Source organism: Cyprinodon tularosa, unplaced genomic scaffold (genome assembly GCF_016077235.1).
Source record: "Cyprinodon tularosa strain WSP-4 unplaced genomic scaffold, ASM1607723v1 ctg654, whole genome shotgun sequence".
NCBI lineage: Eukaryota > Metazoa > Chordata > Actinopteri > Cyprinodontiformes > Cyprinodontidae > Cyprinodon > Cyprinodon tularosa.
Window position 1 is genome coordinate 151,858 of NW_024039401.1, and position 15,227 is coordinate 167,084.

Genomic DNA, 15,227 nt, shown 5'->3' on the forward strand with positions numbered 1-15,227 from the left:
GGAATAGAATTATATAAAGACTAGTTGCCTCATGGGTCGCTATTGCCTATTGGCATTGTCAAAAACGTCTGTCTGTACAAACTGGTCAATTTGGTAGGAGGCTTCCAATTTGACCTGAGGGTCTCTAATTTGTATTCTGCACAGATGCTTCGGTACAGATGCTTCTGTACACTAAACCAGCAACTTGGTTATGACGTTCCATGTGTTCCTTTCCTGCCAGTATCTTACTCCCTGCCGTGAGATGTTGGATTGTTTCTGAGGTCCCTTTGCGTAGCCTGCTCCTGGGATCTTGCCTGGTCTGATAGCTCTGGTTATCATTGGTCTGTTCCAAAACAGCAGAGGGGACAGAGCATCTCTTTGGTGTATTCCATCTTTGATGGAGATTTTTGTAATTGCCTTGAAGTTGGTCTCAAGTTTGGTTTTCCACAGCTTTGTGGGGTTTTGCAAAAGGCTCTTAGGCTACGTTCACACTGCAGCCTGAAGTGACCCAAATCCCATTTTTTTGCCCATATGTGACCTGGATCTGATTTTTTCATGACAGTTTGAACAACACAGATCCACTATTTTCCAATGAGACCCATGTGGTCCTGAATCCGATATGAATCTGATCTTTTCAAAAGCGACCTGTGTATGAACGGCCAGGTTCATCTATCATGAACGCCATTAATACCTGACTTTGGTCACTCTGCTGCTTCATGCTACGCAGAAGAAACAACAACAATAATGGAGAAAAATGCGGAGAGTAGTATTTATGTTTAACCATATTGCAAAGATTTAATTTTTAAGGTTGGGAAAGATCCCTAGATGTTCTCCAGCACATCTAGTGTTTACTTCCGTAAACATAGAGCACACTTGCTTGTGACGTCATTGCGTCCTCTAATGCGCTTCCTGGACACTTAGGTTGATCACATAAAAGTCGCATATATTTGGAAATGAGAACATCATTGCAAAAAAATCGAATTTAAAAAAAAATTGAAATTCTCCTTGTGAGATCTATGATGTTCAATTATTGTTCAATTATTAAAGTACTTATTTTTGGCCTCAATATGATCCTTTTTACTGTCTTAAAACTGACTGACTTAAAACTGTGCTGTGTTCATCTTCTAACATCGGAGCTGGCTCAGAGCCGTCTGCCTGGCTGTGTGTTTCCTGGACGGGGCCGCCTTTTATAGTTCCTTTCGTATTTCTACTTCTGTCTCCTTGAACCCCAGTCGGCCTCAGCAGATGGCCGCTCACACTGAGCCTGGTTCTGCTGGAGGCTTCTTCCTGTTAAAAGGAAGTTGTTTCTCTCCACTGTCGCTACAATCATGCTTAGTGTGAGGGATTGCCTTTGAGCCAATGAGATGATGCAATCAACTGGTTTTCCTTAGATAGAAAACTTTGAATCAATTTGACTGGATGATCTGGTGAACTGTAAAGTGCCTTGAGATGACATGTGTTGTGAATTGGCGCTATATAAATAAACTGAATTGAATTAAAAACATTTGGTGATTAAGCCTAGCCCACATTTCTTTAACTCCTTCTTTAAAAATTGTCCTTAATACATTGAGATCACACATTTTCTCCTTTACTTTCATCCTTGGTTCAGCACAGAACTGACTAAATGTTATTTCACAAAGGCCCGCTAAGTAGCCAATCATGATTTCACTGGTTCTCATATAGACTTCACCCTTTTAGCCTGTCGCTAGTGGGCTAAAAACTGAGAAGTATGTAGTCTATGTGTCTGTCCAGACCGCAAACAAAGCATCTACTCACAAAGAAGAACTTTAGAAGAAGAACTTCAGTATCTCTAGATATGCGCTGCAAGCTTCCCTGCATAATCAGGTGACACAGAAGAGAAATAATCTCTGGTCAGATCAGATGCTTAGATTACAAATCTGGGGGTTTGAATAACGATGATAAAGGTTACAAACTGTAACAGTAGAAGAGCAATAGTAGAAAAACAAATTGAAAAAAATCAGCTGCAGGATCATGCATAACAAAGCAGCACAACAAGCCCTGGGTGCCTAACGAGCTGCAGCAGATAGAGATAAACTCTGACCACTCGAGGCTGGATGAAACCCAGCTCTAGTCAATGACCTACAAGTCCCTCTGTGGTGTTTTAGGCTCCTAGTCATTTGAGGCAAAAGATCCTTCTGCCATTTTAAAGATGCTCACCCCTAAAGAGAAAGTCCTTTCCCTTTGTCCTCTGGCTGCTTCTTTCCCACATAGCCATCATATCTACCATGTGGGCATTGTTAAACACTGCGGCTGTTTGTAGGATACGCATAATATTAGACAAGTTGGCTAATTAGTCCACGTAGTTTTGCTCCTTAAGTAGATCAGACCGCATTTATCAAATAAATATATATTTATTTTTTCTTCTTGAATTTGACTTTGTCCTGAAATGTAAAGTGTTTCAGACAAAATGTCATGAACGGGGACAGATGGACCCAGTATTCAAGGCGAGACAGTCAGGCTCAGTGGAAGAGGGTAGCCGAGACAGGATCTAGAACCGGAACTTGAAGCAGGACTTTAAACTGGTCTCCTCCCTGGAGCCAGGCTTACTGGATAAAAACTGAACCTCCCCACATATTGACCCAAAGACCCAGAGGACTCTGCGGGGTGGGGGGGGGGGTGGGGGGGGTACAGTGGACGATCAGGAGACGAGACAAACACAAAAAACCCTCTTTCCATAATTCTATATCTACAATTATTTATAGATTTTATATATATATATATATATATGTATATATATATATATATATATATATATATATATATATATACATATATATATATATATATATATGTATATATATACATATATATATATATACATATATATATATATATATATATATATATATACATATATACACACACACACATATATATATATAGTAAACAATGCACCTTATGGTTTTCTTCTTATTTAGAGTAGCATGGTTTCTTTTTCCAGTATTAGGTGCTAAGTTTAATTAGTTGTTGAAATTAAATATATATGCATTTATTTCCCTGAAGATACTTCATGTATTATCTTTGCTTTTGGGTAAACCCTGATATAATTATTAAATTAAAATTAAGAAAAACTCTTAGATATAAACATTTCTCAAGGGAAATTTGACAAAGGTTAAAATTGCTTTATTTTTTTTAACTCATTTGATATTAAATATTAATGCATGTATTCCAAGTAAAACAAAAATGTAATTCAACATAGGTATAATTATATTCTGAAGTCTTTTTAAAAAGGGCTAATGGATTAAATCAGTTTGTTAGCTGAGTTTTTACTCCATGTTTGTCATCGATATTATTTTAGCTTTAAACAAGAATTAAGTTTAGTCAAGATTATCGGTCAGTTGGTTTATTTGCATGAAGAGTAAATTTTCTGTATCTGATATAACATCATTGATAATAACCGAGGTGTGGCTTGAAATCTCGATTATTTCGGTTTTTTGGAGCTAAAGTCAATTTTCCCGCCTCAGAATCTCCTGGGTGTGCCTCTTTAGCCAGAAGCTGCTATGGGTTACCTCAAGCTAATTGAAATAGAAAACTTTAAGTCATGGCGTGGGAAACAAATTATTGGACCTTTTATGCGATTCAATTGTATTATAGGACCAAATGGTTCTGGTAAGTGAACATTTTAAATACTTTACTAACCTTTTTTTTAGCTAACCTCCAGATAAACTGGGTCAACTAGCAAACGGCTAGCTTGTTTAAATAATTGTTTCTCTTTTTATATTGTCGGTTTATTAGCAGGAAAATGTACCTTGTATACAGATAAAATAAAGCGAAATTAATTCCTAAAATATAACATAAGCTCGAAATAAACACATTTTCTTTGACATATTTAGCCTCACTATCCTATTTATAAATTTTCTGCTTTAGCTTGGTAGCATTTTATTACTAATAGCTGCTATGTGGTATGATAACGGTCAATAAAAACGTGAATACGTTTATATTTGTATTTTTAAATGATATGTAAATAAATCTGTAAATATTTTTGATTAGATTTGTGTTTATTCCTTGTTTTTAACTCCTAGATAAATCTGATATCAGATCTTCATCTACTTCATACTAGTTCATGAATAGAAGTAGGGCTGCAACTAATGGTTATTTTACAAATCGATTAATCTGTTGATTATGTTTTTAAATAAAAGATTAATAATTGGCTAGTTAAAATAGAATATTCCTTAAAGAATATTTTTTTATGAAATTAAACCAGGTAAAAACTAAAACTTTCCACTTGAGGAGTTCTGGATAGAGCATATTTGACAAAAGGAAAGCTTTATTTGAACTAAATGCAAAATGTTTATATAGTTTTTTACAATCTTGATATGAGTGCTCTACATTGGTTGCTTTATCAGCTAAAGGCATGCTTTGCTGTCTCTATACTCCAGTTAACGATTTATTGATAACTAAAATAGTTGAAAATTATTTCAATAATCGATCAGTCTGCTTAATTGTTACAGCCCTAAATAGAAGACAGCTACAAATCTGTAATAAATCAAGAACAAATCTCAAGAATGCATGAATATGAATCACAAATTCATACTGGCAGATTTGTTATTTGTACCTGTAAATTTATGATTCATACTCGTTAATTTATATACTCATAAGTTTTTGATTTGTACTCTTTAACTTGGGATTTGTACTTGTAAGTTTCTGATTCTTAGACATGAAATTGTTACTCATACTCCTAAATTAGGCATTTATACTTGTGAATAGTGATTTGTACCGATAATTGTTTATTTGTACTGTAAATATCTGATTCTTATGAATAAGTATGTCACTCATACACTTAAGATTGTGCGTTTTACTAGTTAAGTTGTATACACACATACATTTTTTATTTCTACTCCTAACTTTTTTATTTCTTCCAAAATACTAAATATCTAGCTTGCTCTAATAAGTTTTAAATAAGCATTACTCTGGATGAAGAGCTGTTGTCGCATGTATCCATGTAAGTCAACTTTAGCACTTTTCAATGACAGGGGTCACAAAGTGCTTCACATATGACAAAACAAGTAAAACAGTATTAGTGAGTCAATCTGTGAGTTTAGAAGAAGGAAAAAACACATATCCTAATTTTAATTACATTATTAACTTAGATTTCCAAATGTTGACACCTATGAATCTTTTTTTACTGCCTGTTTTCCTACCCCTTACCTGTTATGTTTAAATTGTTTTAAGGTAAGTCCAACATCATGGATGCGCTGAGTTTCGCCACAGGCGAGCGGGTCGCCTCTCTTCGGGTGAAGCACCTGAGTGACCTTATCCACGGAGCCCACATCGGTAAACCTGTGTCCGACACCGCCCTGGTGGCCCTCCACATCTGCGATGATGAGGACCATGAGAGAATCTTTTCCCGTACAATAGCAGGTTAGTGTAGGAATGAAAGCGGACATTTCTGCTTAAAAGCTTAAAATCCAGGCTCTGTACAGGAATAATTAGACTGAACAACACCTTTAAAATGTACTAAGATAAGATAGACTTTATGGATTTCACTTGTCATATCGGCTCAATAGTCAAAAGAAGGACTCAAAAGGATGAAAAAGTGCATATATACATTTTTAACAGGATTATTGTAAAGGGTTTACCACAGGGTAATAAATAATAATTGCAGAATAGTTATTGCACAAGTTATCTCAGTTATAGTGCTGCATTGTTAAGTCTGATCATGTAACTATACAGAATGGTGAAGCTCATTCCTTAAGACAGCATTATAGATATAACTATAAGAACCCATTGGAGGTAGGGTGCTGTTTGAAAAATGGTTTTAATGCTGAATTGATTCTGCCACCATTAACTACCTTTACTTAATTATTCTACTGTACAAAGTTAATATAAGCTGGTATGAACATGTTAGATAATTACAGTCATGTAATTTAGGTAACAGCTAAAAAAAAAAAAATATAAGATAGGACAGGCAGTCTAATTGGAGATCTTAAAAACTCATTGTGTGTCTTAGAAAGTCATGATCTTTTGAAAATATTTGGGGATCTTAATCATGAAGTAGTCATTTGTGGAGATGATGAAACATTTTTGCAGATATATATTTGGTTGATGGAGAATATTTGGTATTTTAATAATGTCTTTTATTTAATTTAAATGTTTGGTTTAGTACCACTTAAATGACAATTAAGCATTTTTGCTTCAAATAGATCCACAATGAAGGACCTGATTGGACACTTTATACTGTATTGGTCTTCTGAAAGGTTTGTGATAGTTTTCTAGTGTGATGTTGATTTTAAATAAAGTTTCACATTCTGGCATTGACATAGTGGTAGAAACTGAGCTTTACACCAAACAAAAAATGAGTTGTCTATCAGATAAGATAGACAACACATTAATAAAGAGAAGAAAAGTTGTTAAATGTTTTGGAAATTATATTTTAAGCACATTTTGTAAATGGAAATTTGAAACAAAAATGCTATACGCAAATGAAACTTTAAAAAAAACATGAAACTTTCCTTTTTTTCTCAGATTCGTTTGTTTATAAGAAATGTTTTTGCCTTTATTTTTCTTATTCTATATATGTTTTTCTAAACTTGCTTTTATAGATTTTAAATTTTATTACTTTATATTGTCAAAACAATTTGTTTCTAATTTATGTACATATTTCCATTTTTCATATTGAGTTTTAGGAATTACATTATTTTCAAATAGGGTTTTATACATCAGAGTGAAGAGCATAGAGACATTTCTATTGGTCTGCTGAACGTTAGCAACAACATCTTCTTGGTCAATGTGTGCTTCAAGAGCGAGCGTTTGGATTGGGTTTATTGGGATGAATGATTTTGTCAAAAATCAAAATTGCGATTATTTTCAACCAATATTGCGATTTTTTAAAAAGGTTTTTCTTTTTCACTAAAAAGAAAATTGCCAATGTTTTACTCCAGGGTTTCAGTTTTTTCCCTGACTTTGAAAGCCTGCTTTTCCAGAATCCAGTGCTGCAGGACTTTGCTGTAACATTTGCATCAGAAAGTTCCTACCTGTAATATAATGCATTAGGCCTGGGCGATAATTCAATAACGATATATATCGATCGATAGACGTGTGGCGCAATAGAAAAAAAGAGGGTCGATAAAAGTTCGATAAAAAAGAAACGCAGTTTTCCTTCCTTCTCATTGTAGCCTAGTATGTAGGTTTATGCTAGTCACTGCTTCCTCCCAACCAATCACAATCGCGGACCCAGGCACGACGTCACCAAGCGCCGCCCTCTCAAACCACAACACAGAGCACATGAAGCTGTGCATCAAAGAGAGGCGGAGGAAATTGTTTCAAAGAAAGGTTTTTGTAGTTTGGCAGTCTGGCAGTATTTCGGTCATGGCAAGTCGGACCAAAAACAAACCACAGTCATCTAGAAAATGTGTCGGGAAACAGTGAAAACCAGTCTGATAACGAAACCAACTTTTTTTTTTATCATCTCAGCCACTCACAGCCGCAGGAGTACGAGCTGTGTAGGCCCCGGCGCGGCTCTCCTCCGAGGAATCTTCGGAAAATATATATATATATTTTCAGTTCTGGGCAGTTTCCCACGTAGTTCTAACAATTGAGAGAAAAATGCTGAGGGGCCAGAAACTTCAAAGTAATAACTCAGGTTAAAGCAGGAAACGGGGGCGGCGGTGGGGGGGCATTTATTTATTTGTTATATTAATTTTGGTCACTTTTCTGGTCACTTAAGTTTATTCTTTGTCAGTATTTAATAACATAACTCAGGTCTCTTAAGTTATTTTTCTTTAAAACAATTCTGTTATGGTTAAAAAAGTTGGTTAAATAAAGATTTAATTCGAAGTCTGTGTTTGTGTTTTTTTATTAAAATTCAATCATTTAGCAATATTATAGAAAGTCCAGGCAGAGCTGCACATAAAATATGGTTTCAAATCTTTTCAATAATTATCGATATATATCGATCAATATGCATTTTTTTTTATCGATAAGCTTTTTTTCTATATCGCCCAGCCCTATAATGCATAGATCGAGGTGCTAGCTGCAACTCTCCACCCAACGCTCCTTCTTCTTACCCACTTTAATCCTATTACAGTCACCTAAGGGAGGAATTTGGTGTCTTACTCTTGTTAAATGTATTGTGACTAAAATTGAGCGCCTCTGTAATTTGAAAATTGCATTTTTCCAAATTGCATTTATTTATTTTTTTTATTCAAATTCTTATTTATTTTACAACTTTTACCAAGATCTCAACTGCAGCAGTCATATAACTTACAACCTTACATGTTTTATGGGCCCATAACTTATTTAACAACCAAAACAAAAGCCTGTACATAAGGTGTACCAGATAAACATTCAAAAAAGGAAAGAAAAAAAACAAAACCGAAATTTTATCCCAGTCACGTTTATAATTAGTCAATCTGCCCCCCAGGTATATTAAACGTATTACAGTCATTTATTCTCTTGACATTTTTTTCATTTGAAACTAAATCTAAATTTAAATTGCGATTCTATTGCAAATGCAAATGATTGCCCAGCCCAAATTTGAAGTGAAGTGAAACTCAATCTGAAAGAACATAAATAGAGAAATAAAAAAAGGAATAGATAAATTCTAAAAAAAATGGAACAAATAAAACTTAAAGTCGCAGGGAGACGGCTGTTCTAACGGTTACAGTTCTGAATTCTCCCGAGTGGTTTTTACACAAGTGAATAAAGTGAATATTATTGGGCATTTATCAAGGGGGCGGGATTATTGTTGCCGGAGGTTCGCAAGCAAGTTTTGTCTAAGCATCTTGCTAACCAGTTAGCAACTTAGTGCTAGTAGTGCTTCTCAGATTTTGATATTTTAGGTTTTTTTTTTCAAACCTGTTTTTTAAAGTTGTAGGGAAGTCATATGTAAATAAATAAATCATTTTGGCTTAAACATGTATATAAATGCACTCTTTATCAGACCATATTGTCCCAAAATTTAGAAAATTTCAATAAAAAAAAATCCTGTCTTAAAATCTGTGGTGTTTTTTTCGTTATCTTATGCAGGCCAGTTAGTTATACGTCAGCCTGTACACCTAAATTTGGCCAATCATATACCAACGGTCATCTGTCAATCTAAGAATCCTTTTCTTTACCATTGAGTTCTTTCCCAGTGTTCAGGGGGATGGACGTCTGTGTCTTCAGCAGGCGTAGGGCTAACAGAACTGGCATTATTGTGAGGCAAGGGCTCAAACATGTACGGCTGTAAGCCCTCTACAACAAACCAAGCCTTTGCCGCCCTGGCGTCCTCTTCCACAGCAACTCTGTCCCTACTTTCCTTCTCTAAATAAAAAATGTATGACGGAGACTCATCCACGACCTCCGACACAAAACTCTCCTCCTCTTGCATGTTTTCGCTGTCCATAGCGTTTCTTGACAGTGTCGTTGCTAAGTGCTACTTGATCCCAATGTAAATTCCCGTTGGGAACCTACTAGCAATAAGTTGCTAACTGGTTAGCAAGATGCTTCGAACAAACCGGTCACAACTAAACTCGCTTGCGAGCCGTCTGCCACAACAATCCCGCCCCCTTGATAAACGACCAATCACATTCACTTTATTCACTCGTGTAAAGTCGTGCACCACTCGGGAGAATTCAGAACTGCAACCGTTGGAACTGCCATTTCCCTACGACTTTAAATCTAGTACAGTGTATCCCTTTTTTTGTACCTATAGTGTTTATTTTTGACGGTTCTATGCTAACAGCTCTGCAGGAGCAGAGATCATGCCTTAGATGCATGGCTGCCTTCCTGCCAGCTTCCAGGTCAGCTTCTCTGATTGGTTGGTTTAGAAAAAAGTCACATTTTACAACTCGAACATCTAAACTTTGGATGCACTTGAAGCGCTTCAATGCTTGGCACCAAGACGCACCGTACCTGATAGTCAAACCGCTTCAAGGTGCACCATGGCAGACAGTCATGAAGTGCTTTAGGACCTCTCTACGCCTCTTAATGCTTGTCCACCATAGACTTTGCTGCTGCCTCTGATGCTGAAAACATGTTTGGTGTGAATGCAGCATAGGAGGGGGTAGGAGGTTGATCAGGTGGAGCCAGGGACCATTTGCTGGATTGGGCCTGGAACCCATTCATAATTACTGGTTTTGTTTTGTAAAAGCATAAAGATTTATTTGTTTAATTATGTATTTGTTAAAAAAAAATGGTGATGGTAATCTTTACAATAAGATGGGAAAGAAAGTGAGATGAGCTTTGAGCCCTCTCTTTCTTTTGGCACATATGGAGAGATGGGAATGCCCTAAAATGTCCCTAACTGCTTTCCATTGCTTTTTTTTCTCAGGTCACTCTTCATCATACCAAATTAATGGAGCTCAGGTTTCATATGCAACCTACATCAAGGAGCTTGAAAAGGTCGGGATTGTGACCAAAGCTCAGAACATTCTGGTGTTCCAGGTAAGATGGTCGCCTCGGCTACTTCAACCCGTTACGTTTCACTCAGGATTGTAAATTCTCTCACATGGTTTAACCTGGAAAACTAATCAATTCTACCTGCTACAGCTTTGAAGTTGAGCTGTTCTAATAATGAAATGTAACATCCTGCAGGATTAAAGATCCTGCAGCAGGTGTTGCTGCAGCAGTTAGAACGTCTGTCAGGTTTCAGTCCTGCAAAGCTGTGGGTGATAAAGCTCCTCTTGTTATTCTGGAATCCCCCCAAAAGAAGGAGTTCCTTCACGGTTTTTATGACTGAGAAAACTAAGCACACATCAGTCATACACCCATCACAGGCTGACTTTTCCAGAAAATGTCTGCTCTAGATTTGATTTTACTGTGCATTGAAATCCAATTTGGCTCTCAGTGAACCTGTAGCCCTAAATATTCCCCCACCCCCACCAATGATTTACTCTCATTCTCTCTTAACCTCTCTAAATCTATTAACCATTTCTTTCCTAAACCTTACATCTTACATTTTTTGTCTTACCACCTATAAATCAGAAATTATGACATTTAGAATAAATACTCTATGACTTTGTGTCATAAAAACACTTTCACAAACACTTTCTTTGGAGCTACACTTGATTTAATGCGATGTAACTTCAGGCAGAAATTGTCGTTAAAGAGCAGGTTTGCCTGTGATCACCGAAGCTCTATCAACTTTAGACAAATTTTTGACGTCGTTTATGATGTAAACATGTCATCGTTGCGCTGCTGTCTCTAGGGGGCAGTGGAGGCCATTGCTCTGAAGGAGCCAAAGGAGAGGACTAAGATGTTAGAGTGCATCTGTCAGTCCCAGCAGTACGCTGCAGAATACCAGATGAAGAAGGAAGCCCTGCTGAAGGCTAGAGAGGACAGCAAGTTTCACTTCAACAACAAGAAATCTGCCATAGTGGAAAAGAAACAGGTCTCCCAAGAAAAAGAAGAGGTAAAGTAGCAGATCGTCTGGTAAAAATGACCGCCAACTGCTCTGCTGGATATTGTGAACATTTCTGTGTTTAAGTACCGAAAGCTTGTAGTAAAACGGCTCCAGGGCCGCATAGGACAAGCTTCAGCCTTATTGATCCTCTTAACGGTTTTATTAAGCTGCTGATGTCTTTATTTAATCCAGAAATAGTTGTTGAAAATTGGGATGTGTTTGGTCGTTCTGATTTTGTCCCACTTTAGTCCAATAATAGACGTCGTTTGGACTTAAAACATGTTATCTTTTCAACCAATCCTCCCAAGCAGTGATGGGAGGGGCTAACACTCTGCTCTCAGCGGTCTCACTTACTCTCATCAACAATGTTGTAAATTTGTCGACTTATTCGCTAGGGGTGCAAATCACACCCATCATGGCGATTCGATTCATTATCAATTTCCTGACCCAACGATTCGATTATTTTTAATACTCAAGAATACACCACGATACGATTCGATTAATTGGCCTAGGTGAAGTACAACTTTGCTACTTTTGCAAAGTTGTACTTCACCTAGGCCTATGAAAACCTCATTCACTGAAAAATAACAATCCCTCTTTGTTTATGCGAGTAGGGCTGGGTATTGTTAAAAAATTTACGGTTCCGGTACCAATACTGATACCTTCAGTTCGATACTGGTTCCTGAACGATACTTTTTTCGATACCAGTTTTATAATATCAATTCGAAGAAAAAGAAAATTACACAACATAAAGAAAGTACAAATCTTGAGTTTTATTTTAAGCTCTGATTTTTCCATTTACATTTTTCCTCTTACATAAAAAAATCAGTGTCTAATATTCACTGTTACATTGTGAGGACCTTTTTACTTAGCAGTTTTCCTTTAGAAAAATTACCATGTCTGACAAACAAGCCCGTTGAATGGGATCCTACTGACAGCGCACCGCTGGTATGTGGGGGTCTGAGCGGCTCCGACAGAAATATTGGAAGGCAGGATGAACTGAACGCACTGATTAAGTTTTCAGGTGGATTTTCCCACTTAAAAACATAATAAAACTACTTTATCCTTTCTTTGCCTTGCAGCTATATTTGCTGTGATCAGTGGGAATAGAGTCACTCCACCCAACACGCGTCAGAGCCACTTTTCGACTGCGCAGCCAGAGCAGAAAAGATGCTTCAGCCGCGCGTCAGAAGCTGGTACAAGCAGCAAAAAGGAAGCAGCAGACGTGATTTTGCTCCTCCTGCTGCGTTCAGTTTGAAAGCAGCATGATTCACTCCGCTCTGGCTTTGCACTGCCCACGGGCTGCTGAGAGGAGGATGGTCGCGCTGGCTGCGGTCCGCTCTTCTTGCAGTCAAACACCGAGCAACTTTCTGCTCTTAAATTGTTTCTGTGCACGATGTATTGCATTGTGCACTATTGGCATCAGTCTTAATAAAGTGAAGCCACACTTTTGACCTGGGGGGCATTTTAAAGGGGTTCCACAATGCTCGCAACCAGTTCACAACAGATACACATGAAACCTGGCTGTAGGCGGGACCACCTATATATTTTTCCTGGGTGACGCAATCACGTTAAGTGTTACAGCCAATCACCGAAACTTGGTACCGAAAGACGAGGCATGTTTCGATACTCTGTAGAACCGAAGCATTTCGGTCGGTACCATAAAAGAACCGAAGTTCGGTAGCCAGCCCTATATGCGAGTGTGTGTGGCAAGCGGAAAGAGGGTAGTGGCTGAAGGAAGTGAGGCAGGAGGGAAAAATAGGGTTAGCGCCACCGCAGCATGGGAGTCAGAATTACGTCCAGGAGCAAATGGATACATCTAGACCAGAGAAAAAAAAACAAAACATGAATCGATACTCTTGCGGACACGTCGATGCATCGGATCGTCTGCTGTTTGATGGATGCATCGATACAAAACGATTATTATTTACACCCCTATTATTCACTGTATTTAACAACTTTTCAGACCCATTTAGTTAATTTTTCCAGAAGTGACTAGTGATGATTCTAGCTGCTGCGGACAAGTGAAAACCACCAATCATGCTTAGTTTATATTGTTCAGTGACTGCAGCTCTGAGTCCCTCCCAGAGAGCCGATGGTCAGTTAGTCAGCATCACAGCACAGCAGCTAGGAGGAAATAAAGCGACACGTCTGTTTGCCCAAAAAGAATCACGCTGCATGAGAAAAGCTTCAACTTATTCCACCCAGATGAAGCGGGGTGTAAATATAATGTAACGTATATATATATATATATATATATATAAGGGCTGCAACTAATATTTATTTTGCAAATGAAATAATCTGTTGGTTATTTTTCCGATTATTTGATTAATGATAGGATGGCCAAAGATTCCTTAAAGATTTTTTACGAAATTAAACCAGGTGAAACTTTTCCTTTTGAGGGGTTCAGAATAAAGTATATGGACAGACAGAAATTTGTTTTATCTTAAATGTAAAATGTTTTGATATATTTTTACAATCTTGTTATAATTGCAGTTCAAGGTTTGTTTTCAGCTGAAGGTATTTTTTAGAGTCTTTATGCTCCAGTTAATGATTAATCGGTTAGTAAATTAGTTAAAATTATTTCAGTAATCGATTAATCACATTTTTGTTAGGTTTTAGCCTACCTAAATGCATGTTACGTCCACCAAGGGCACAACATATTTGAGGACACGAGACGAAAAGATGAGGGTTCAAAAAAATATTTTATTTATAAATTCTCCCCACTTTAGTTTTCTTGGCTCAGCTTCTTCTGATTTTCTGCGAAGAAAATAAAGTTAGAGGCCCTCAGATCCCGTGCCCCAAAGGAATCAAAAAATAAGAACCCAAAAGTAACAACAGAAAGTTGGACCTGGCAGGCCGATCAAACAGAACAAAACGGTACAGCAGGGGGCCAACCCTATTAAGGGCCGTCGAAGCCCCTACTAGTACCGGACTAACGCACAAAAATAACCTAAGCAAAAGAAAAATCGAAAATAGGACAACCGGTCCCACCAGGCCAAAACCACAAGAAAAAAGTAAGCAACGGCTAACCAAAATACCGCATGGCAGGCTGGAACGTCCGCTGCGGGCCGCAGCGACAAGACAAGCGCGCACCACGCACGGTGGAACAAGTGGAAGCAGGTGGAAAAGCGGCGTCCAGGCGAAGATGGAAAGGAACGCCTCAACATGCCGAAAGCCAGCCTATTTATAGGCTGACAACAGCACCACAAATTAACGTAATTAACTGACCAAAAGAATTATTCAACTCCCAAAATATATTAACAAAAGATCCTTCAACTAAAGTCTGTAAGAAAACAAAGAAAAGAAATAGACAAAAATCATAATGTGCCCGAAGCACATAACACCCCCACCCAAAGACTCTGAATGGGGTTTGAAGTAAAAAAAAAACTCAACCCATTCAGAAAAAAAACGGGACTAGAGTTGTGAGAGTGCGTCGGCCACTACGTTGTCTTTACCACGAACATGTTGTATAGAGATGTTAAATGATTGGAGTCGCAGAGACCAGTTCATCAAGCGGCGGTTTTTATTACGCATGCGATCCAGAAAAACTAATGGATTATGGTCCGTAAAAACAACCACAGATCCGCTAGAACCTCCAACATACACCTGAAAATGTTCTAAAGCCAGGACTAACACTAATGCCTCCTTCTCAATGGTGGAATACCATCTCTGATCAATCAGGATTATCATTTAAAATAGAAATCCTGAATGATACCTATTCTTACCTGCAAGCAGCATCTGAAAACAAACACTGAAACACTTTGATTTTGACATAACTGAGGATTGTTGCAGTATTTGTCGATGCTGCTTTATCTGTTATTGTTTACGTAAACTTTTTATTATTGAAGATTAAAGTAGTAGAAAAGATCCATTCTGTTCTTTGGTTTGTTTTAGTAGTCTT

At 37.5% G+C, this 15,227-nt stretch overlaps 1 protein-coding gene across 1 annotated transcript in view; it reads left to right on the forward strand.

The window, feature by feature from the left end:
• Positions 1-3,473: 3,473 nt before the first annotated feature.
• The window catches only part of smc1b (structural maintenance of chromosomes 1B), a 31,667-nt gene continuing 19,913 nt past the window's right edge, over positions 3,474-15,227 (forward strand). Inside the window, exons 1-4 of the mRNA XM_038309033.1 lie at positions 3,474-3,609; positions 5,173-5,361; positions 10,253-10,365; positions 11,129-11,332. Coding sequence (XP_038164961.1) covers positions 3,501-3,609; positions 5,173-5,361; positions 10,253-10,365; positions 11,129-11,332 — 615 coding nt within the window. The 5' untranslated portion in view covers positions 3,474-3,500. The remainder of the gene's footprint in view (positions 3,610-5,172; positions 5,362-10,252; positions 10,366-11,128; positions 11,333-15,227) is intronic.